Source organism: Durio zibethinus, chromosome 8, assembly GCF_047325235.1.
Source record: "Durio zibethinus cultivar Kanyao isolate XHJ-2024 chromosome 8, ASM4732523v1, whole genome shotgun sequence".
NCBI lineage: Eukaryota > Viridiplantae > Streptophyta > Magnoliopsida > Malvales > Malvaceae > Durio > Durio zibethinus.
Window position 1 is genome coordinate 3,203,297 of NC_143169.1, and position 26,799 is coordinate 3,230,095.

Consider the following 26,799-nt stretch of genomic DNA (forward strand, 5'->3'; position numbering starts at 1 on the left):
CTAATAGTGATCGCCAGCTGATTTGAGACTTTTTTATCACAAAACTTTTTTTCATTTTTTTTGTTTTTTTTGTTTTTATTTTTTCAATTTTAAAAGCATTTCTCTTTCTATAATCTTGAGACTTAATTATAGAGAGCGTTATTCAAATATAACAAAATTTTCCTTTTTACTATTTTTATTTCAAAGAAAACATAAGAATCCAAAAACTTAAAAAAAAAATTAAGAACCTCTAATGACAATATAAATCATAAGACATTATGATGTACAACATTTATTCATTCAATACAAACATTCAGACCTGACCCAAAAATTCACATTCACATTAATGCTCTTGAGATGATATTCAAATTTACAGAAACAAAAGTTCACCATTTTGTGCTTCAACTTTGGCACCATTAATCTTCGACTCTAACACTATCAATCATCAAAACCACTAACCAATTTTTTAAATTTCATAAGAACCATGTCAATCAAAGCTTGAACTGTATATTTGAAGGCAGTACAGTCTTTTATAGAATGCCTTTTGACCCTATCATGAAATTCACACATAGCATTAGAATCATACCACTTCAGGTAGGGAGGCTTTTTGGGTTTTGTAGGGATAACAAAAATAATATAATTTTTGACAAGTAAAGTGAAAAGCTCAATGTAAGACATTGGAGAGTGAATGATATATCTTGACTCTTTTCCTTTTACAACTTTATGAATGGCTTGGGTTGATCCCTTGTTCTATGAATGTTTATGGCGAAAGAATTGGAACATAGGGATGAAATGATTGAAGAAATTTACTAGCCTGAGGTGTCAATTAGGAGCAATACAATGACCATTAGGAATAGTCATTCACCAAATCTTCTTGTATCATAGTGAGATTTTTTTTCATTTTACCCTTTAACAATTATCTCTTGGGCATATCCGTCAAAAGTATTCCTTTGCCTTTCATTAGGAATTTTCATATTAGCATTCATAATTCTTCCCTTTCATCCTTAATTCTACCCATAGCAAATAGCAAATTAGCAAAATTTGAAAATGTATTACCAATCAACTTATTATAATAAGGAGAAGGAAGGGTATCCACAAATAAGGAATTCAACTCTCTATTAGTTAAAGGTGGTCAAACTTGTGATGCAATCTCTTTCCATTTAGTAGCATATTTTTTATAATTCTCATTGAGCTTTTTCTCATGTTTTAAAGGGCTAATCGGTCTTGAACCATTTTTAACAAGTGCTGGTATTGTTTTAAGAATGCCCAAGATAAATCTCTCCAAGTATAAATTTGGCTACTTTTCAAACTATAATACCAATTGGCAACTACTTTAGTCAAACTTTCTTAAAAGGTATGAATAAACAGTTTTTCATCACTAGCATACCCAACCATTTTGTGATAGTATTAAACCAAATGTGTCTTAGGGCATCTAAATCCATTATACTTCTCAAATGTCAAAATCTTGAACTTGAGTAAAATATCCACATCTATAACTAGCTAGATTCTTTTGTATCACAAGATTTATCCCTACCTTTAATAGCTTGAATCCTTTCTTCCAATAGACTATACCTCCTCTTTATCTAGATTTCATAATTAATCCCTTGTGGGTCTTATGCTAAGTTTTTTAGGTTGATCATTTCCTTAAGCAAAAAGTCTTTCGATAATTTCTTCCATCTCTCTTGTCTAATCAATATTCTCTTAATCCTTAGAAGAAATCATAAGGATTATTTTTTAAGAAATTTTTTCTTTTTGGAGCACATATGAATTGCATTCTATTAAGTAGATACATAAATGGATGGATGAATGAATGAATGCACAGATGACAAAGCTTTTTGGTGAAAAGTGTGAAAACTAGAATAGGAGCAAGAATTAGAAGCAAATATAATTCACATATCTAAGTTAAAAAAGACAACATCATATTAACAAAAAAGAAAAACATTTTCCAACTAGGAGAAATTTGTAAAAGCATTTCATTTTCTTGATAACTTATCACTTGAAGACCTTATTTAAACAAAAACCCCATCCATGTTCATCATCATGCCATCTTTTTGTCATTGTTCCTAAATCTTTAACCATCTATTGTCATTAGATTGAACCATTTCACATCTATAAGTGATTGTATCTTGTGTTTAAAACCCTTACAATTCTTAATAGAGTGTCTCGTATTCCTACCATGATTTTGCATCTTGCATTTTGGTCAAAATATTTTAGGTACAAGGCTTTAAAGGCTTTCCATATGAAATAGGGATATGATCTAACTATTTCTTTTTCCTAGGTAATTTTTAGAAAACAAATTGACTAGGAGTCCATGAATTTGGTAGTGGTGTAAAGGTACGAAGCGGAAAAAATTGGCTTAATAGGTGATTAAGGAATAGATGGTTGGAGATGTAGAGTTCTCGGAGACTGTATAACGCTTTAGGGCCTAATCCTAAATGCCTAGAAATGAGGTTGAAGACAAACATGAGAAGAATTCGAATGCAAGTTCGAGTTCGAAGCAATTTGTGAAGGTTGTATGAAACTTGGTAACTCCATCCTAAAAATCAATTTCTGAAGCTCAAACACTTGCAAGGTTTGATTACTCATCCCTTTCATGATATTGTCCAAACCTTTATTGTCGCTCAAACCACTAAATACTTCAACATGCTTAGGAAATGTACTAGGCCCAGCAAGAATCATTTGATTGCAACTCCTTGAGTTCATAGGACTTACTTGGGCTGAAACTGGTAAGAACCTTTAAAAGGCACCAAAATAAATTCCTTGAGCCTATTAATTGTCTTCATCAACTTAGTGAGCTATGTTTTCATCTCTCAAATGTCATGGCCAAACTCCTCTTGATTGCGTTGCAACGTACTAATTCGGGCCTCTAATGGATTTTTCATATTTTTAACTTCGCATACCCATTAAAAAAATGTTTTATTTAAAGGGTTTAAAGCAACATGTTTATGCTATTATTCTTGCTGAATAAATGACACAAAATAACTCCTAATTTGTATACTACACAGCATATGTTTATGAATGCCTGAGTATAAAAATAATGAAAATATATCTATAAAAAAAAAAACAACCCAAAATATACAAATCACTTTAACGATGAATGTAAAATGCAATAATGGAATTCCAAAAATACGAAAAACTCTTTACCTATCCTAAATCTCTCTTTTGCTTTTTCCTTCCTTCTCTTTTTTTATCCTAACTTTATTTACACTATTACCTTAAATACAAATTGCATCAAAATGCCCCACATATCCTACTTTTAAGTAATTTTTACGAAAGATATTGGCATAGCTTTTAACTTCTAAATATTTTTTATAAAAGGTTGACACTACTGATGTCTTTATGAGAACCTTTTAATGATGACAAACCTAAAACAAATATCCCCTCTTAAAATATAATGCTTATATGATATATGCAGCAAAATTAAAAACTATACAAATAAAAAATAAAAATAACACAATAACCATATAATGCAATAGAATAATACAACCAAATATATACAGTGTCCTAACTTTTGGTGATTTTTCTAAAAAGACGACATGGCTCTACCCTAGTTAGGCTTTCTATGACTCACAATATGCTAGGTCGAGATTTATTTATCTAAAGGTTCTCAAATCAAACCTTACATCATCACCATTACATATTAATAAGGCACACTAATCCTCACCCATTATAGCTATAAATGAAAATTGTTCAATCTAAATGAAAATGTTTCTCTAGCAAATGTGGAGGTTATCACATTACGAGAGCGTAATTACTTAATTTCCTCCTAACAAAGACGAAACTCACTTTTAGAGCTCATGCATGTAAGTGAATATACAAAAGTGTGCAAAACAATATATTAATCAAAATAACATAAATAAATTACAAATAACAAAATCAAAATAGGATAATAACTAACATGCAATTTATTTATTTATTTTATATTTTTTAAAAAAATTAAAATAAAGGGGAATTAAATTAAATATCAACTAAAACCAACTAAATCTAAAACTTTCAATAGCACATGATTAAAATTTTTGGCTTGATTCTCGAAGTCCCAAATGGAGTCGTTAACGTTTCATAATGTATTGATCCAGAGACTCGATCGCTAAACATAAAAATTAAAATTCATGAAAAAATAGGGAGTCACCACCAATCTTTTTTAAGGCGTGTTTGATCATCCAAAAAGAAATTTATCTTTCTAATAAAACCATAAAATGGGTTTAAAGTTTATTAAAAATATCACTTTGGTCTACGAAAATAAGATTGGGTTTAAAAATTGGTTACATGTGGGGAAGGATTAGCATTTCTATAAAGCCCATAAAAATTGGAACCAATTAACCTGTGCTATCTATAGTTTTGGACAAAAATAGTTTTTATATGAAATTTAATTATAATTCCTTTCATTTCTAAGAAATAAAATTATTTTAAAATCTTTATTTTAGAAATGATGTAAAAATCTCTAAATTAATGAAATATCTTAAAATTCTCTGACATAAAAGGCAGAATTCGAAGGTAATATTTTTTGTTTAAAATTTACCGCATTTTTTTGAAAAAAAAATAATATTTTTTGAAAATGATAATTATTGGTGACTTTACGACATTGAAGCAAAGTATTAAAAATTATATTTTTTCGAATACTATTTTAAATTTATTTATTTATTTACTTTCGAAATTAAAATTTTTTAAACAATAATTAAATAATTAAATAGCTAATCCCAAACATCAATAATTAAAAATAAATATATATAATCAATAAATGCAAATAAGGATATAAATGTGTGTCCTAAATGACGATGAAAGGCGAATTTAAAAACGAGTTCGTAAATATAAAATGACCATTTGAACTCTCCAACCTCTAAGTAGAGCTTAGATATAACTATTTATATTTAAGATCTCATTTTTTATTTTTTATTTAATTTTGTTATTTTAAATTACGAAAATATATGAAAATTCTTGATAAAATAAAATTTCTTGAAGACTCCATCATTTAGGTAGCATTCGGGAACAAATTATTTCACAAAAAGTTTTCACATAAATCCTTAAATTTTGAAATGGTCTCAAGTTTTTGAGCGGACTAAGGTTTTGGAGTTTACCTAAAATTTAAAATTTCATCTAAAGGTTTAGGGTTTCATTTTAGAGTTTCACATTAGGTTTTTGGATTTCACATTAAGGTTTCGAGTTTTATTTTAGGATTTTAATTTTAGGGTTTTGTTTCACAAATTTATGAACATTTCTAAAACTTTTCAACTTCTAGGCAAACTTTCGAAGCAAATTCATTTTTTATGATTTCCAAAAATTTATTTTTTATATTTTTATTTATTTTGTTTTCATATTAAAAATTGCATCATTATTATTATTTATTTATCTTTTATTGTTTTATTTCTATTTTTTTAGTAATTTCTCAACATTTAAGTGAAATTATTATTTTTTAAAACATGATTTTTAATTTCCTCCAACATCTAGGTAGGAATTTCAAAATTTTTTCACTTAAAACTATTATCTTATTTTTTTTCTTAAAAATTTCTCTTTTTGAAAATCATTTTTGTAACAAAAAATTTATATGCTTTACTTTTTATTCAAATTTTGTTTTATTTCATCATGCATCCACAAACCAATTGATTTTCAAGAATATTTGTGTTTTTTTTTATTACTACAATTATTATTCTTAGAAATCCTCAAACAATACTAACAGACATAAGCACATATTTTTTAATCTAATTTCAAACATTTGAATTTACTTTAAATATAAGTCTTTTTCTTTCTTTTATTTTATATTACTAACTCATCCTCATGTTATTCAATGTTTATTTAAGTACAAACTGTCAATGACAATTGAAGATGAAACTAGTGCTACAGAGTTACTTTGTTTTGGTTCAGTAGCAAAGAAACTCATTGACAAAACAATTGAGCAAATTGCTATTCATGGGAATATTTAGAGCTAAAAGTGTTTGTTGGTTATATTTTCACATTTTCTTGGAAGGGTTTTTTTTTTTTTTTTTTTTTTCAATTTGATTTGTTGGTCTATAGTATTGCAGATAATGGGTGCGTTTTTTTTTTTTTTTTTCTCCATGATTACAAACCCATGGAGTGCTCAGAAGTTGATAAGTTTTTTAGTTAATCCTATAGCTAGAAATGCTCCAGGAACTCTTCCTCTTATGCCCTAAAATATTTTTCCTTATGTTTTTAAGTACACAACACTATTGATTGCTCTAGAGGGAAACGTATAATGTGTGGTTGTCTTTGCCAGGTTTGACGCTTGTTGATGGAATGAATTGACATTTTCACGAGATAGAATGACTTTGATTGAGCTCAAAGCTGCACGATATACACTTCGACATTCATGCACAAATTATATCTGCTTTTATTTCTATTTTTTCGTCTCTAGTGATCATACTCTAGCTTTTCCTACGGCCAAGATGGTTTTCCCTTGTATGTTAAATCATTTATATTTGTCACATAAAAGGAATAAAGGAAAACAAATTTTTTTGAAAGATAGAATGAGTGAATTTTCTGGTTTATTGAGTAAAACATTCTGCATATCCGGACTGAGTTTATTTTCCATGCAGAATGACTTTATTGCTTGGCTTTCCAGGATGTGACAAAAGCACATTATCGCAGACACTTTTTCGGAAACTAAGCCATTCTATTAAGGTGTGCTGATTTTAATGTCTTCTTAGAAAAATTTTAAAGTGTTAATTGTTACATGAGCATGTGCAGTTACAAATTGAAAATAAAAGAGTCTATGGGGAAAAAGTAAGAAAACTTCTACGTATAATTCACCATATCTAGGCAAAAGTTCACTTCAAGAATGTTCTAGAGCTTGGTTCAGCTCTTCCGATGTTTACTTTTTTATCTCATTACAAACGAAAATTTTGGAACCCTGATCCTTTTCTCTTCCATATTTATCAACAATTAACTTTTGGTTTAAAATGGTAGTATTGCCTTAGAATTGCTGAATTAATTATTTAAGCATTTTAGAAATTTCTCATGTGCTCTTATTTGTTGATTTTTATACCATGTCAAAAATCAAAGTCATATTTCTTTAATCTTACAAATTTCACTTGTCTTGCCTTGTGAAGTATCGTTAAAGAGTGTGCCAGATTCTGGGAATCTTATGCATGAGTCTAAATATGGTTTTGTTATTGAATTACTTTGTGCTTGGTAGATTTTGGATTTCAATTCCAACATCCATTCACTCATGCAATAGTTATACTGAATTATGATGCTTTTCATTTTCACATTCTTTGTATATCTCATGTTGTTAACTAACCAAGAAAAAAAGGGCCTTAGTAACCAATAACAATCATAGAGTTGTCAGCTAGATCTCTTCACATATATCTAAATTTCATTATATTTCAGGTTATTCAAATATTGGAACTGTACCAACGTATGTATGAAGAATTCTTGGCAATTCCTGTTACAAAAGACAGGAAGAGTGAATTAGAGAAGTTTGCTGGTGGACTTTGCACAACTAATGCTGATGTATAGTATAAACTATCATGCATTTCTACATGTAATAACAATCTCTACTTATTGTAATGTCAATGAACTTAAATTGTCTGCTTTATGAATTTGCTTTAATCTTAATTAAGGAACTTTTTATATATTATAATATGATAGGCAACTATTCCAAACATTGGGCGTGGTATTCAAGGTAAAACCTCCCATTGTTTGGGCCAAAACTTTGCAAAAATGTTTGAGATAAACTTTGAAAATGAAGAGGGAGAGAAGGCTACGGTCTGGTGGAATTCTTGGGCAAATAGAGATTATTGTGGGGCCAGCAAAAGCTTCGTTCATGGATGAGATATCGAATGGCCTAGACAGTTCAACTACTTCCCTATTCGTGTCCACCTTCAGCATATGGTGCATATTAATGATGCTACTGCATTGATATCACTTCTTCAGCCTGCCCCAAAGATCTTTGATCTCCTTGATTATGTTATTCTTATGGTAGTGCTTCAAAGTATAAGTGATTATCAATTTTATATATTTTAAATTTTTAATTAATGTATTAAAATAATTTGAGTATTATTATATTAAATTTTATATTTTATATATATTGAAATAAATTATGTATTTAGATATTTAAATATTTATAATATTTAATTTATGAATTTAAATTTATTTTACTTTTTTAATAATTTTTTATTTAATTATAGTAATGAATATGAAAAAAAAATAAAAAAATAATTTTTTTAATTTAACTGTGTTTGTATACAAACATTGTTAGATTTAGTAATTTAGTTACATTTTTGCTTAAAAATACTATTAAATTTAGAGATATTTTTTAACACAAATATTACTAAATTTAGCAAAGTTTTCGCATAAAAACGTCATTAAAAATCTAGCAAAGTTTTCACGTAAAAATATCGTTAAATTTTCCAATGTAAGTATAGCTAATGTTTCTATTGGTTTTTTTTTTTACAAACGTTAGAAAACTATTAGCGGCATTATAAATGTCGCTAAATATTAAAAAAAAATCATTAAAGATTTATTCCCTTGTAACAAGTATTTTAAATTTATTTATATCTTTATCTTTGTAAGTATTTAACAAGTATGAATAATTTTTAAACCCATAGCTTTAAAAAAAAAAAAAACTAAAAACTAAAATTTTTTATTTTTTTTATTTTTATCTTATGTATTTAGGTAATTTTTTATAAATATATATTAATATATTTTTTAATATAAATATATTAATTGAATTAATTTAAAATAATAATTTATATTATTTAATAAAAAAACTTTATATTAAATATGTATAAATATATATAGGATATGGATATGAGATAATATTATATTACTCATTTTTATTTTTATACTCAATAAAAATTTAAAATTATTTTTATTTTTATCTTCATATTTATAATTTAATATCCATTCTTATTTCTATTTAAATAAAAAATTAAAATTTTCATTAAATATAGATAAAATTGACGTTTTACTTGAAAGTGTCGATTGGGACTTGCTTTTTTCGTTCGCTACCTCTAGTAAGTAGGGACGGCAAAAAAATCCGTACCCGACGGGTTCCGGTCCGACCCGATTTTTTAGGGTCGGTTTTTTTTTTGAAAATCGGGGGGCGGGTCGGGGGCGGGTCGGGTAGCATGAAGATAAAGTCGGGGTCGGGTCGGGGTCGGGTTTTAGGCAAACCCGACCCTACCCGACCCGATATATATAAAAATAATTTTTTAAATTAATTTTTTAATTTTTTAATTATATATATATATTTATATAATGATATTTTTAAATATTTATATTTTAAAAATAATATTTTATTAATTTCGGGTAGGGTCGGGTCGGGTACGGTTTATATAATGTCGGGTCGGGTTCGGGTTCGGGTATGAAAAAACAAAAAAAAAATTCGGGTAGGGTCGGGTTCGGATTTTTTAAGCATTAAGTCGGGTCGGGTTCGGGGCGAGCAAAACCCGCCCCGAACCCGACCCGATGCCAACCCTACTAGTAAGTATGAATTTGGGCTAATTTTTGAACTTCAAATAAATCTGGCTAATTAATTAAAGTGCCGGCTGACAGCCTCGTCTTCGATCAACGGTTTTGAAGGTTGAGATAAGGATGAACTTGGCCGAAATTTTGACCATGTGATGAATCTTAGAATTTTATTAGTGTTGACGGCACTGGGAATTCCGATCAGTACTCACATGTTTAATCCAGAAGAAAACTTAATTATTCTTGAATTATCACACTTGATAATTCATTTTGAAAATTATCCCTCTTAAATGATAAAATTCAAACTCTTAGACTTAATTACGTAATTTTGAAAGTTTGTGATTTTATTTGTAACAAAATAAAAAAAATTTAGACTAATTTGTATACAATTAAAAATAGAAGACTTATTTGTACAAAAGGTTGAAGCCATATTTGGATTAAAATTAATTATTTTTATGAGATATAATTATATGATTCATTAATAATATTCTGATAAGTTGCAGGAGGATATTCATAAAGTACAACAGAAACAAGTTTTCCTGGTTGTAAAACTTTTCTTTTCTCCCTACTTTCTGGATATGGAAAAAGAGATTAATGAAGCAGTTAACCGGTTAACCACCGATGAAGGAACTCAACAAATAAACACACTTTAAGTAACTACGAAGGAAAGACCAAATGAATCTCTAAGAAGTGGCTGGCTGGTACCTACAGCAACTTCGCATATATTTGCAAGCACATTTGATTTCTTCGAGTATCACTCTATGTACAGCTCAATTTCAATCACAAACTTCACAAATTCATTGGCAACTTAACTGATTAAATGTTAATAGAAGTTCTCTAGAACCAACAGATTACACAAAGGACGGTAGTACTTCATATACTTTCTTACATGAAACAACTGATTAAAATATCAGAACATAGGATGAACTAAATTTCACACTAGTGTAAATTTATCCCTTCTCTTCGTCAAGCCCTCAAAAGATTTGTCTACTTGCTTAGGTGGTTAGAAAATCATCAGTGCTTTAAGGTCTGTAATGCTCAGCTCAGCCATAATTCTCTCTAGCTCTGTTGATCTATGTTTGTTTTAAACAAATAACATGCACCTGTAAGCAAACCATGGTTATATTATATTAAGAATACTCATTTAGACATTCAACATTAACCCTCCAACCACACTTAATTGCTTTAAACAAATGAGCTTAATGATCAGTAAACGAGTTCATATCCTATGTTCTATAAGTGCGAATCAATCTCGTGTTTCTTGACTGATTTGGATAAGTAACTGTCTCTGTACTGTAAAGATACAATCCTGACAAGTACACTGATCCAGCATAAAGCTGTTAAATTGCCTACGTAATATTGATAAAACTATAAATATGCATAAGCTCTTGGGTGACCCAACTGCTACATTGAAGGGTGAACAAAGAAATGAGTAAATCAAAAGATAAAAAGTATCAGCTAGGTTGAAATCTAGTATTTTACATGAAAATATTTTTGAATTTCGTGATCATTATCATCACCTTGAAGGAGATCAGACTCTGTCATTAGTTGCCTTCCTCGAGGGAGACTAAACTCTTTATGTAATTAACAACAGCTATAAAACTGTTTGGATTTGCCTTGAATCTTAGAATCACACATCGAAAGTTAAGTGAGTTTGAGTTTGTCTTGTATCCCACATCGGGAGTTTAGTAAAGGTATAAAGGGTTTCACCCTTATAAATAAGATGTTTTGGTTTTAGTTTAGTAACCCCAGAGAGTTAGACACCAAGAGAATAGCTAAGTGAGTAGGCTATTAAAGGGTGTAATTGGATTTTGGGTTAAGTTTTGAGTAAGGAGTTTTAGGAGACTTTTCTCATTCTAAAAGTCTCACAATTATAAAAGATTTATTTGATAGTGGATTAGGTTTGGAATAGGCCATTTTGAGTTGGGCCGAACCAAATATATTTGTGTGTTTTTATTCTTGATTTGAGCTTGCTATTTTTTGTATGGTTGCTGCGCGTGGGTATTGTTGTTTTTTCCAACAAGTGGTATCAGAGCGAGGTTCAAGGTTCGAGGTTCGAGGTTTAAGGTTCGTGGGCCCAAGAGATCGTGAAGCAGTGTTTGAAGATGTCTGAAGAAAGTATGTCTGGTATGTCTATGCCTAAGTTTGAGATTCCGTTATTTGATGGAAAGAGTAATTTTATGTTATGGCAAAGTATGATTCAAGATCTGTTAGTACAACAAGGGTTAGATCAAGCATTAGAGAGTAGTAAGCCTGAGAGAATGTCTGATGCTAATTGGAATAGGATTCAGAAGAAGGCTGTTAGTACTATTAGATTGGTGTTAGCTCCAGAAGTAAAGTATAATGTGTTGACTGAGAGTACTCCGAAGAGTTTGTGGGATAAGCTTGAAGGTATTTATGCTTCGAAGTCGTTGACTAATAGATTATGTTTGAAGATGAATATGTATTCTCTGAAGATGGAAGAAGGTATGAGTCTTCATAATCACTTGAATGAGTTTAATAGATTGGTTTCTCAATTGTTAGTGATATCTGTTGATGAGTTAAAAGATGAAGAGAAGGCTTTAATTTTGTTGTCATCTTTGCCCAAGTCTTATAGGCCTTTAGTTCAGACTGTGTTGGTAGGCAGGTCTACTTTGAAGTTGGATGATGTGACTGCCCTGTTGCGTGAGAATGAAAGGTTTATGGGAGCTCAAAACTCATTACCTGGGGGGAGTACACTAGCTGTAGAGGGTTTTGATCGAGGGAAGACTCAAAAGAGGATTGATGGATCAAGATGGAGATCCAAGTCAAGAGATAGAGATTATAGTGATGTAGAATGTTATTATTGTGGTGAGAAGGGACATATCCAAATGCGCTGCAGGAAGCTGAGAAGGGATATGGCTGCTTTCAAAAAGGCGAATGATGAGAAGAAATCAGATGAAGAAAAGAGTGATACTGCTGCTATCGTGTTTGATAATGATGATGTTATTTTGACAACTTGTGTGGATGAGACCCAGACTTTGAAAAGTGATAAAGATTGAGTTTTAGATTCAGCTGCTACAGTTCATGTTTGCAATGATAGGAGCTGCTTTGTGGAGTTGAATGAAAATGAAAAGTATGGGGATATTGTGGTTGCTAACAAAGAAAAGGTGCAGATTCAAGGCATTGGGAGTGTTCGCCTTAGATCTCACAATGGTGTTATTAGGACACTTCGTCATGTAAGGTATGTACTAAATTGTCACTACAATTTGATTGTTTTGGGTGAGTTAGCTTCTCGGGGGTACACATTTTATGGTAGTAATGATTGGTTGAAAGTGTACAAGAATGGTAGTGTGATTCTACAAGGGAATAGGGTCAATCATTTGTACATGTTTGATGGAGGCTCAGTTGCTGAGATGCCTGTGATGAAAGAAAAGAAGAAAGGTAAGCGTGTTAGCTTTACAGATACTGTTGAAGTGTTTGGAGATTCAAGTCAAGGAAGGATTTGTTGGCATTTCCCTTGAATCTCAGAATCCCACATCGAAAGTTAAGTGAGTTTGAGTTTGTCTTATATCCCACATCAGAAGTTTAGTAAAGGTATAAAGGGTTTCACCCTTATAAATAAGATGTTTTGGTTTTAGTTTAGTAACCCCAGAGAGTTAGACACCAAGAGAATAGCTAAGTGAGTAGGCTATTAAAAGGTGTAATTGGGTTTTGGGTTAAGTTTTGAGTAAGGAGTTTTAGGAGACTTTTCTCATTCTAAAAGTCTCACAATTGTAAAGATTTATTTGATAGTGGATTAGGTTTGGAGTAGGCCATTTTGAGTTGGGTCGAACCAAATATATTTGTGTGTTTTTATTCTTGATTTGAGCTTGCTATTTTGTGTGTGGTTGCTGCGCGTGGGTATTGTTGTTTTTTCCAACAAAAACGTGCACGACCGTCAAATTCAACAATTGTCTTATATTCATTATTATCAGGGTAATATGCCATTAGCCTTGAAAAAGTTTCCAAAAGCAACTCTACCTTCACCCCGAATCTTAAAAAATGTCGGATATCACTATGTTCAGAAAATTCAATAGCATGCAGTTTAGTCCATGATCCTTCAACACCGTACTCCTCCATCACCCATATATCATATCGTATAAAACGCACACAATTAACCACATAGAGCAAATCCCCATTTAAATCAATCCTCACATCCCAGCATTTTTTAGCAAAACAATCTGGCGATGGAAAAAGCTGGAATTCTTCACTGCTAACATCAAAACTAACTACGCATCTCTTCCTATTTTTAAGTCCTAACCCCATTAAGAAAAGCCCGACGTTCATAATGACGAAAATTAATATCAAGTAATCCCACTGTTCTCCAACAATTCATTCCCAACGTGTATACTTCAGCTCGGCTTCTATAACGTCTCCTCCCCTCACGGTCATCATTAAATTCAACTACCCTAACAACCTTATAATCATTATTTATAGAATCATAAGCAAACCCTATCGCAGAAGTATAGACCGACCTTTTCTGAGAAAGAAAGATTGGATTGAGAAATAATTTTATACTTATTAAGATATGGATTCCAAAGAATGATCCTGGTACCTTGAAGTTGAAGATGACCAACATCATATAAACAAACCAAGCCATTACAGGAACCACCAACGTAGAAGCACCAACGCAACGATTTAGAGGGTAATCCAAGGTCTAAACGGACATCATAGGTTGTTAGTATAAATAAATAAAAGAAGAGAAATAATAGAAAAGAATTTTGGCTTTGAGGCATGAAGAACATTTTCTTAAAGGTAATTATGCCTTCAAGATACAACAAAACCTCAAACTCCAATTAGAAGCAGTGAAAATGGTTATACTGAAATATTTATTTATAATGAATGAACATACATAAACTTTTGTTCAAATGGTTCATAACCTTTGCAAATAATAATTTATTTATATTCAAATAGTTATGATCATTTGTCATATGATAATTATTTCTGTTCAAACATAATTATTTAAAATATAAATAAAACTAATACAAAAATTAATTTTATTCATCAATGATTAAATCTTTCTATCCAATGTAGGATGCATCACATTTTAAACTAGCAACAATTCCCCACTAGTTTGAAATGTTGATGCTTAAATTTTTACCTTTCACACAAATAAATATTATGAATACAAGAAGGTATCTCTCAATTTAAACCTTCAATTAGTGTATATATCTTAGAATTCTAACGAAGTTGATGGTGTCCGCAAATTAAACCTCAACTCCTAGCGTTAAAATTGAAGATATAATACACATAATATTTATTTATTCTTTTATAAGAGGTTTATAACTACTTTTAGCACTATTATGGTCATTTGCTTATCATATTCATAAACATTTACAAGAGATACCCCAATTCTTCTTGTTGAAGTGGCGCCACTTCTATATTTATCTAAGTAGAGTTTCATTATGTCTCCATTGCTTTAGATATTTAAAACTCCATTAAAAGTATAAAAAATCATCATCCCCACGCAATGGATTACACTAGTTTTTAAAATTTGAATGGATTTTACTAATGTTTAATAGACACATAACAATAACTTGTTTTACCCATTAAACTTTGTAATTAAAGGTTACTAATTCAAAGTTGGGTTCCCATTATTGGTGTCTGATAGTAATAGTTTAAATCCATTCTACTTGTAGTACTATTAACCAAATATTTGAAAATTCAATTTTCTGTTATGGTAATTACGTCTACTTGATATTGAATCTCTAATATAATCACTTTAAGCTAATATGTCTAAATTTTTTTCGTTTTGCATATCATTTATATGCTCTAGACATTGTTGCCTCATTCTTATCATTTTAAGAAATAGTTGATTTTGGTTGTGGCCACAACTCTATACTCATAACTTTCAACCATTCTATTTCTATACTTTTATACATCTTTAATACACTCAATGAATAAACCAAACGATTTTAATCCTTTTAAGATTTTAAAGGATTTTTTTTTTATGACTTTATTTTAATAAGTATTTAAACTTATTAACTTATATAATTTACTTATAAAATTATACTAAAATCTTATAGCACTATGGTGATAATTTTATTTCTTTTTATTCTTATCACCCCCACCACGTGCAAGTATGTATTCTTTTATTAAAAAATATCTCATTCAATTATCAAGATATCTTGAAATTGATCATCTAAAACATGCTCTCCTTTAGGGGACTCGTTGGTGGTAACTTCTGATGAAGTTGCATGTGCTTATGAGGGGTCAACTTTTGTGTTTTTAACTCGAACACTATCACCTTCACTACTTGCAACTCCTACTTGAAGATGCATTTTTACTCTGATCTCCAGGAAAAAGCGCCATGCTGGATGGCACAGCTACAATATCTTTCTCAATGGATGCTTCCATTTCCAAAGGGTCAACATCCCTGTCCATATGACCACCCCCTAAATTCTCAATTCCTAGAGAGGGCTTCACCTTACCATGATCCCCAGGTTCAAAATCTACATTAGCAAATTCAGCAACAAAATCCTTCAAAGAAGATGCTGGTTGTTCAAAGGGGCCTACGTCCTCATTGCTAATATCAATAAAATTATCATCCCTCCTTTCAACAGTCGATGGCTGTTGCAACTCATTATCTTTAGGCATAAGTTCTATATTTGTAGATTCAGAAGCAACAAAGTGGATTGAGTCTGATACCCAATCCCTCGTATTTTCACTCCCACTAGATGGACCATCCACATTATTGGAATCCTGGTGCAAAACCTTATCATTACCTGCTGCCATATTAGCCACTACAGGAGCAACAGAAGGATCATTGAATTTTAGAGAAACTTCTAGACCACCAAAAATGACTTCACCACAGCATTCAGAAGCTGCAGTTACTGGGTAATGATCACTAAAAGCATGAGATTTAGTGAAAAATACTGAGAGCCTCAAAGCTTCCTCTCTCGGTGGCAGAGGATTGTAAAGACTCTTCCAAAGAAGGTTTTGTTTCCTTTCCCAATTTATTCTCAGTAATAGCAGAAAATTTTAAGTCACAGGAGGGACATCATCAACATCAGGTTTTGCAGACATTGCAGCACTTCCAAGGTTTTCAAAATCGAGGGTAGAAGTGTTTTTTTTTTTTTTTGAAGATGATTTGAGAAAATGCTCTGCTTCAAATTCAGAATTATTTTCAACCATAGCAAGCGCCTCCACTGTGCCTGACTTATCTGGATAAGACTCTGATTCATATTCAGAATTGTTCTCAAACATACCAGGTGTGTCCAACGTGCCTGACTTATCTGGATAGGTAACATCATGCAATTTGATGGCACTCAGAGCACCTTCAGCACTTTCAACATTGATAGAAGAACATTTTTAAAGGCTCACTTGTAAAACGTTCTGTGCAGTTTTCAAATGGAATTGCAGTTGGATCAGGAAGGCTTCAAGCAATTGAATGGTCTGTGCTCAAAGGAACTACTGCATTTACTCTAGGATAGTCACAAGCCACACTGGCCTTTGAAGAACTAATATCAAGCGGAGATGAATTTAAAAATTCCAAAGAAGCTTTTTCTTTGCCTTTAGAGCTGGCCACTTTAGGTTCCATCAAGACAAAAGTAGGTGGGACTGCTCCTGAATGATTACAAGCATCATTGGCAATTATAGAGTCTATGGTGGATTTAAGGTTACTAGTGTCACAATGAGTTACTTCCAGAGAGTCTCCTGAAGAGATATGTGTTTTGATTTCACAAATAGTAATTCGACTGCTGAAGGTCTATTTGATTGCTAGAGGGCTCAACAATAAAATCAAAGCTATCTCCATTAGGACTCTTTGATCTCTGGGAAGCAAAAGCTTCTTTATCACTAGCACTAAGATGAACTTTACAATCAACCTTTATGTTGTTCTCAGTTATTGAGATTTCACAGGAATCCTGTCTTGAATCTGAAATGTTTCCACGACAAGTAGCAACCTGGCACTAAGGTACTGAACAAGCACTTTCTGTGATAAGGGTCATAACCGCAACAGGACATTTTTCCTCTGACTCGGTTGCACCAGCGTCTACCTTGGACTGTTCAATATTCTTGTTTTGTAAAATATCAGAAACAGAAATTGCTATTTCCAAAAGTGCCATAGCTCAGATGGTTATCTTTCCGAGGATTTAACTTCTGTATCTCAAAGTTCAACATAATGACCCTTAATAGTTTCAACTCCCGCAGACAGTTGCTTACTACCATCAACTTCTAGAGCAGGATATCTACTGGCTGATTCAGCAGTAAACTCTTTCAGAGAGGGCACTTCTGTCTCAGAGGGATCTACTTCCAAATTGTGAATCTCAACACCATTACCCACCCTATCTTTAACCAATAGGGATTGTTGCAAGCATCTCGAGGAATAAGCTATATATCAGTAGATTCAGTTGTAATAGATAGAAGAGATTCAGGTACAAGGTGACCCTTAGAGCCACTGCCATCAGCTTGACCATCCATATCGCAATTGTCAATAGAAGCCTCATCCAAAGTAGCAGTCTCACGATTCGAAGCTGTATCTACAACCATAAAAACAAGCTCCAAGATTGTTTGAGTTTTCTGAAGTTTCTGGACCTTCAACAATCAATGACTTCGGTAAAGCATTCCGTAACTATATAAGGCATGTCTGACTTGTCAAGGATAAGCCGCTCAAATAAACAACAGATTGATCTGAAACCAATGTTTCTGCAGGAATATCAAGACCAATGCTTCTACTGTCACAGACGGAACCATTTTGGAATTATAACCAATAATTTCAGTTTTAGGATCTTTTTTTTTTTTTTTTTGTGTTGGAACATCACAAGTTGGAGCAGCTTTTTCATGAGATGGTATGCTCACAGTTGATTTACCACCTAAACTCTGGTTTTGGACTACCTCCTTAAAAAACCTTGCTTGATAATGGAGCAGTAGGAGTATTCCTGCCTTCACTCCCAGCAGGTTCACCGATTCTAACGAAGATTTTTATGAAAATTAATATTTTGATTTATAGAAACATTAATCCTTTGACATCTTGAGCTTTTTTTAATATTGATTTTCAAATCACGCCAATTTTTTTTTCTTGTATTCTCCGCACGCGAAATATAAAATTCTAATAATTGCCTTTAAATTGTTAGTATAAATAAATAAAAGAAGAGAAATAATAGAAAAAAATTTTGGCTTTAAGGCATGAAGAACATTTTTTTAAAACCAATTATACCTTCAGGATATAACAAAATCTCAAACTCTCCAATTAGAGCAGTGAAAATGGTTATACTGAAAGATGAATAAACAGATATAAATTTTTGTTCAAATGATTATGACCTTCTATATAATCAGAACATTTACAAATAATAATTTATTTATACTCAAATAGTTATGATCATTAATCATATGATAATTATTTTTATTCAAACATAACTATTTAAAATATAAATAAAACTAATATAAAAATTAATTTTATATTCAAATAATTATGACCATTAGTCATATGATAATTATTTTTATTCAAACATAACTATTTAAAATATAAATAAAACTAATATAAAAATTAATTTTATTCATCAATGATTAAATCTTTCTATTTAATGTAAGATGCATCACATTTTAAACTACCGGTGTCACAAGTAACCAACCTGAACCTGGGTTTTTCAGGGTCCTGATACTTGACGAAGATCAAACCATAGTCTTTGTTGTTGGGATTCTTAAAGTGGCTGGTGATAAAATAGGATGTTTTCAACAGAGAATTCCAAGTTTTATGCACGCACCTGATACGTAAAAGAGATTTTATTGGAAGCCTTGGGAGGATATTGGACGTTAAATCTTCTGGTAGATCGCCGGCAACCATCTTTGCACACAAAGAATTTTAAGAAATCAAAGAGAGTTTTTTTTTTTTTTGAATCACAGGAGGAGAGTAGAGATGGCAACGGGTCGGGTCAGGACGGGTTTTTGCTCACTTCGAACCCGACTCGACTTTAAATATGTAAAATCCAAACTCAACCCGATCCGATAATTTTTTATTATTTTTTATATTCGAATCCAACTCGATCTGATATTGTATAAAATCATATCCAATCCGATCTAACCCGATATCAATAAAATATTATTTTTAATATAAATATAAATATAAATATATATAAAAATATATAAAAATAATTATAAAATTAAATAATTAATTTTTAAAATTATTTTTATATATATATTGGGTCGGATAGGATCGGATTTGTCTAAAACTCGATCCCGACTTTTTCTTTATGCCACTCGATTCGATCCAACCCGATCTGATACTCAATTTAAAAAAATAATAATAATAACTCTAAAAAATCGAATTGCGTCGAAACCGTTAGTTTCGAGTTTTTTTTACCTCCTCTAGAGGAGAGATGCTTTTATACTTATAGTACTCAACTCTAATTCTAATAGGAAAGGAAACCCTTAGACGAAATCACGAGAATCTTGAGCTGCGTTATTGTAATTTTTTTTTCTCTTTTTTATAGTATTTTTATTATAGTCAAACTATTAAAAAAAAAAGAAATAATACAAAATAAAACTTTTAATTTATTTCATCCAAATAAAAATTAAAACAAAATTACTAGATATAAAAAAATTTCTACAAAACAAAGCATAATATAAATATAAATTAAATATCTATTTTATTAAGAAGGATAGAACATAGTATACTGAAAAAAAAAAGTTTATTAATGAGATATAGTACACTAAAATAAACGTGTTTATTAATGAGAATTTTATTGAAGGTTATATTTTGACCCTCGTTAAAAAATCATTTTATGGTGAGGCCCATCAATTAAAATTAAATCAATAGTTTAATCTCGTTTTTAAATCTATTAAAATTAAAATATGATGTAAAACTTTTAATTTTACATTAATATAAACTGATTTTTTTATTAATATTAAATATCTAGCTTACTATCAATTAGTAATAAGTAAAAAAATTTAACTTGAATATAAGATTACAGGATGTAGGATAGCATCACTTTAATAGACTTCCATCACGTGTAAATAAAGATGAAAGAAGTTTTTCACGTGATAAATTTAAAATGAATAACAAAAAAAAATCTTGACCTGATATCATGTTAAATATCTAACTTAAAATCAATTGACAATAAGTAAAAAAGTTCAATTTGAATATAAGACTATATTATATTAAAAATTTATTAGATATAAGATAACTCACTTTAACTTTTTTTTTTTTGAATAATTTTGAGAGCTTCTTTGCAATAGTGTAACATGATTAGCTACCAAAGGCAACTTAAGCGGAATCAAATTGATGAATTGAGATATCAACCTGTTACATGCCAAAGTCTTTTCCAGCTGGTTGATGAAGATCGCGCAAATGAAACTTTTAATCAATCTTGACGGATGAGAAAAGATAATGGACAAAATAGAAAGATATGATGAAGCCAATGGTGCCTGTTGACATCATGATTGCAATTGCCATGATCATTCAGTAGCCGAGATAAAGAATAGCTGATACAGGTCCACTCAAACTTTGTAGGTCAAAGAACAAGTAATTGTGGAGTATAGGAACACATAGAGTGCAACTGAACCCGAAGCAAAGAAAGCCTTCCACCACCATCTCCAGTCTTCAACACAGAGATGCATGTAGGTAAGGACCACTGACACTTCAGCACAAACGATGATCAGTAGCAGGAGAACAATAAGCAAGAAACCAAACACATAATAAAACCTGCCAAGCCAGATGCTAGAAAGGATGAAGAAAAGTTCAAAGAACAGCGTTCCAAATGGAAGGTACCAGCACCAAGAACTAGAAGCCATGATGGATATTTACGTGCAGGAATCTCCCTAGGAATCTGGTTGGTTCGTACAGGATATTGAATAGCTTCAGCTCTTGTCCCTAAGAATCGTCCCATGAGAGTGAGAGGCACAGAAATGCAGAACCAGAGAGACAGGAGTACAAAATACAGGGAAATGGTAATTGCACAAGCACTTTTGCTGCCCCACAGAATAAAATTCAGTACTGTAAGGATAACAAAAACAATTCCAGGAAAGAAGCACGCAACTGACAATAAGGGAGCAAGAGAGGATCTCTTTAACTTATGAAGTTGAATTTGTGAAAAGTGATACTAGATGGCCGTCTCGATGGGATGCTCATTTGAAGATGGAAGGTGCACTGGTTCTCAATTCTAAGTTCTCTTATGGTGATCACTTTCCTAGCTGGTATCGTGTTTGTCATTTTCTTAAGGAATGTGAGGAGGGATTTGACAGGGTATGAGGAATTGGAAAAAGAAGCTCAAGCACGAATGAATGAGGAGCTTTCTGGATGGAAGCTTGTTGTTGGTGATGTTTTCAGAGAACCAGATTGTCCGAAGCTTCTCTGTGTGATGATTGGAGAGGGTGTTCAGATTACAGGAATGGCAGCTGTCACTATAGTTTTTGCTGCCTTGGGTTTCATGTCACCAGCTTCAAGAGGAATGCTACTGACAGGGATGATTACTCTTTCTCTTTTCTTGGGTATTGTTGTGGGTATGTTGCTGTACCTCTTTGGAGAACTCTCTAAGGGAACTTTGGAAGGACAGATCCCTTTTACGGTATCAAGTCAAGATTTTTTTATTTTTTTTTTCCTCTTTTTTAATTTATCATATAAAAAGTTTCCTTCATTTTCTTACACGTTATGAAAGTTTGTTAAAGTGGTACTTATCTTATATTTTATAGTTTTATATTCAAATTTACTCCCTCCACATACTGCTAATTAATAGTAAATTTTATGCTTAACATGATATCAAAATTAAGATTTTTTTTTATTGTTCTTTCCAAATCTGTTACGTAGTAAGTTTTTTTAATCTTTGCCTAAATGAAAGCCTGTTAAAATTAGTTATTTCACATCTAATAAATTTTTAATATCTTGTAATTTATACACAAGTTGAACCCCTCCACTTATCGTCACTTGATTTTAAGTTAGATACTTAATATGATATTAAAATCAAAATTTTCTTCTATTATCTATTTCAAATTTATCACGTGAAAGACTTCTTCTATTTTCACTATGCGGACCTATTAAAGTGGATTATCTCACATCTAATAAATTTTTAATATCTTGTAATATTATATTCAAGTTAAACTCCTCCACTTACTGTAAATTGATTTTAAGTTAAATACTTAACAATTAACACATTAATTTATTTTACTCATTCTATTTGACACGTTTAAACTTATTTATTAAAATACATAAAATAACTTACAATTTAAGTTTAAACATTATTCATGTCTAAATGAGTTAGATTCTAACCGGATTAATTGTATTTAAATTTGTTAACTGTATCATATTATATAAACTCGTGTTATTAATAAACATATTGTGTTCATGTTAAGGATTTTGATACAATTAATTAGTAGTGTTGCCTCATTTATCTATCATTCCATGACCCAGTCACATGAATTAGCAACCATAACTCCTCTTGGTTCACAGCTATCCCCATAGGAAAAAATTGGATGGAAAAGGAGATTAAATGAACCAGTTATCCTTTAATCACCATAGAAGGAACTCAACAAATAAACACACCAAATAACCACAAAGTACCAAATGAATCTTTAAAAAGTGGCTGGTACCTACAGCAACTTCTAATATATTTGCAAGCACATTTGAGTTCTTCAAGTATCACTCTTATGTACAGAACAAATTCAATCACAAACTTCAGAAATTCATTGGCAACTGAACTGATTAAATGTTAATAGAAGTTCTCTAGAACCAACAGAATACACAAAGGATTACACACAGCTCTCTGGCTTCATTGCTTAACACGACTTTGCCTCATCAACAACAAAACAGCAATAATAACTGGTGTTGATATCATGACCAAAGCCTGAAAGATGTTTGGTCTGGTGATCTCAGGAAAAAGGATGCTTCCATACTTTATTATAGCTGCACCAACAGCAGAACCAGCTCCTAATTGCCAAAGATAATTCCAATCTTGCTGTTTGCACCAAAGATATGCAGAAACAATTAGCTAAATTCACATGTGCATTGCATTAAAATATCAGAAAATATGATGAATATTCATCAAGCCCTCAGAAGATTTGTCTACTTGCTTAGATGGTTAGAGGGCTTTAGGCTTTGCTTGTTATCCAATGGTTAAAATTCATAACCACTTTCGTATTTTGTAGCTTAACCATTAGATTAACAAGTTTATCATCCTTACCCATTTCCATCCTTCCTACCAAGCAAAGCCTTAAGTCTGTGGTGCTCACCCAGCCATAATTCACTCTAGTTCTGTTTATATATGTTTGTTTTAAACAAATAACATGGACCTGTAAGTAAACCATGGTTCAATTATATACAACATTAACCCTCCAAGCTGACCTAATTTGCTCAAAACAAATGAAGGTCACTACATCAATGCCATAACCTAGCGGAAATTAGATATGTCTGTCTCATAAAAATCATTATCCATATATTTCTTTGATGAAACTGATTGCCAGAGTAAGAGGGAACAGGATCATGATAATGCTAACTACGGAAAAAGAGTGTTATTCATATTGAATGCAACTTGATTAGTGATAACACCTCACACAGATTACTTGGAGCTGCACCGTCCTTTTTACCTCCTCCTTCCCCCCCCACCCCTTCTTATTTTTCATCCTATGAAGTCACAACTTCAACCACCATGTGTACTTTCCCCTCAAATCACACCACTTTCAACATTCCTCTTCTCTTTGCAATAACTTCAACAAGAAGCAGTCAGCCAATCATCAATTGTCATTAAATCACCTAAGTAGGATTTCATTAATTCTCATGAATTCATTTTTCTTGAATGTATCCATTCAGTAGTAACATCTTATCTCAGTTCTCAATAAAGATAAAATATATTCTGAGTCTCAACAATTTTCTATAAGAAATGGACCATTAATTAAAGAAGAAGAATAATTGGCTTTCAAAAGCTGCAATCTAATGCCAAATTGTTCAATACCTTGACTTTGCTTGATGGATAATAACCCTTTTCTTACCCCAAGCATCAACCATGGCTTCGAAACAAGAAGAGAGTAATTGACGACAGGAAAAGAAAGAGAAAAAAGCATGGCATTTTTTTATAATGACCCTTTTGTTACCTGATGCAATAACATTCAAAGGTGACTTGGCACAAAGTCATTTGATTTCAAAACCACATGCCAAGGCACTCTGTTATTGCATGGATGGCAATATTGTTTAGATTACCTACCCTTCAGAGAATTAGCTCCTCGCTCAATTCTTCGATTTCTCGTATCAACTGTCTGTTTTGTGGTTTGTCTCTGGAAAGTAGAGATCATATATTTTTCTCATGTTCCTTTTCTCATCCGGTATGGGCTGCTATTTTTCATCTTTCTCAGATAACTAGACCAGTTGATGATTGGCATTCTGAGCTTCAATGGGCTACTGCTAATCTCAAGGGAAGTCTTTGGCTGCTACTATTCTTAAGCTTGCCTGGTCAGCTCATCTATTTTTATTTGGAATGAGAGAAACAATAGTAAGTTTGGAAGAAACCCTAAGCCTGTCGATCATATTGTTGCTTGCATCAAGGAAACAATTCTTTCTTTTTTTTTTTGTATTAGAAACTGCCAGGATTTGAACCTGTTCACTGGAACCAAGTGTACAGTACTCTACCAACAGACCGATGGCTGTTGGCATCAAGAAAACTATTCGACTCAAGCTCAGCAATATTCAGTTTGCAAATATCTTGCAGAATTGTACTATTTGTCAGCATTGGGATCTAAAAAAGTCGTCTGCTTAGTCTCATGTTTTTATATTTGTAAAAGTTGTTGATATTGTCATTTTGTGTGCTGCTTTCTAGCAGCCTGGTCTTGCTATAGCAGCTTTGCTGCTTTCTTTGAAAGAATAAAGTTAGCATTAATCCAAAAAATTGCCATTTTCGAAACATTCTACAGTGTAAAATTCAATCAAGTTTCACATTTTTCCTAACATTTCTTCTTCTTCTTATTCACATTTCACTCAACAGCAAGATAAGAAGAAGGCTTTTTTTTTTAACAGAAAGTAAATTTTGGATTTTTTAAAAATACCATTATTTCATCAGACAAGACAAAACGAAAAATTATAGAGAAACTGACCTGAGAGATGAAAGCAGCATTGGATTCATCCAAGCTTGGATTTTCTTCTTCTGTTTGGGAGTCAACAGCGCGAATGAGAAATGAGCGTTGAAACGAGGTAGTTGAGGAGCGCTTGTTGGCGTCGATGAGAAACTTTACGGAGCGCTTGAGCTTTGAAGCCGGATTTAGTCGGCTGAGATTTAGCGTGGAGCAACAGAGACCGCTTGCCACGGCTGAAGCTGCCATTTTTTATTCTTTCTCCCTTTAGTTTAACGGCACTTGGATGTGGCGGAAGCCGTAAACGATAGGTCACAATTGACTTGCTCTCCTTCCCTTGCCTTTCTTTTTTGCCCTTTTTTTTTTTTTTTACAATTTTTTGTATTTATTTACCTTAAATATTTGGTTTTCAAGGGAAAAATAATTTTCTTTTCATTTATTTATGTGTTTTTCCGTCACCTTTTATGTGTTTAGATTTAAAAACCCAATTTTACCCTTTTTCATTTTTTTTAGCTTTATATTCAATGCCGGTCCACTAAAAAACTTATTCAGCAGTGACAAAAATTTTCTAATTGTTATTATAAATTGAAGATAAATAACATTAAAATTTGTATCTAATTACTGGACAGTAAATTGCTAAATTTTTTTTTCTGAATGACAAATTAAAAATAATGTGACTGAATTACATCATTTAGTTACAGGAAAATATTAGTACTAGTTGTTATTGATAATTTAAGCAACAAGTTTTCTTTTTTGTCTTTTTTGAAAATTTCTTGATTGTTCTTATGTAGAGGTTTTAGGATTAAAGCCAATTTCCTCAAATTTTATATAATTTAAATTAGTAATATAATTTTTAATGATATTGTAGACACCCAATTGAGTCCGGCCCAGATCAATTGGGCCTGGCTCAAATGAGTAAGTCCAATTCAATTTTATCTTGTATTTTTTTTTCTTTTCTTCTTCTTTTGTATTTTATGTATTGTATTATTTATTATTATTATTATGTATTAATATATGTATATATTTATTTATTTATTTTTTGTTAATATTTATGTGTATTTTATTATTTATGTATATATATATTTTTTATCTTTTTTATTTTATTCATTTTTGTATTTTTACTTATCTAATTATATATCTGATATATTTTTTTATTATTATTTTATTTATCCTATAATATCTGTTGATTTATCTTCTCTAATTATCTAGTTTTTTTTTTATTTTGATTTTTATTTTGGAGGGCTAGGATTGAAAGTTGAAGAATCCCACTGGGAGTGGGAATTCAATCAGAAGAGTCCAGACTGGATTCAAAGATTGAATTCCCGTCCAAAGGGGAATTGGGATTGATCAGAAACTCCTGATCAATCCCTATATAAAGCACCTCCTGGAACAGAATGAAAACACACAGAA

General features: G+C 31.4%; 1 protein-coding gene and 1 pseudogene across 1 annotated transcript; both read right to left on the reverse strand.

Annotated features, from left to right (window-relative positions):
* Nucleotides 1-20,521: 20,521 nt before the first annotated feature.
* Nucleotides 20,522-21,550, reverse strand: LOC111278374 (transmembrane 9 superfamily member 12 pseudogene; annotated as a pseudogene).
* A 1,354-nt stretch (nucleotides 21,551-22,904) lies between these two features.
* On the reverse strand, nucleotides 22,905-25,769 carry LOC111278671 (homoserine O-acetyltransferase). The gene is made up of 2 exons (XM_022865296.2): nucleotides 25,414-25,769; nucleotides 22,905-23,288 (listed from the first exon to the last, which is right to left on the reverse strand). The coding sequence occupies exons 1-2, from the start codon at nucleotides 25,636-25,638 to the stop codon at nucleotides 23,103-23,105; spliced, it is 411 nt and encodes a 136-aa protein (XP_022721031.2). The 5' UTR covers nucleotides 25,639-25,769; the 3' UTR covers nucleotides 22,905-23,102.
* Between the last annotated feature and the right edge of the window lie 1,030 nt (nucleotides 25,770-26,799).

Coding starts and splice junctions, on each gene's coding strand:
- LOC111278671 (XM_022865296.2), bottom strand. CDS start 25,638: ATGGCAGCTTCAGCCGTGGCAAGCGGTCTCTGTTGCTCCACGCTAAAT. Junction 23,289..25,413: donor ATGCTGCTTTCATCTCTCAG/GTCAGTTTCTCT, acceptor TGGTGCAAACAG/CAAGATTGGAATTATCTTTG.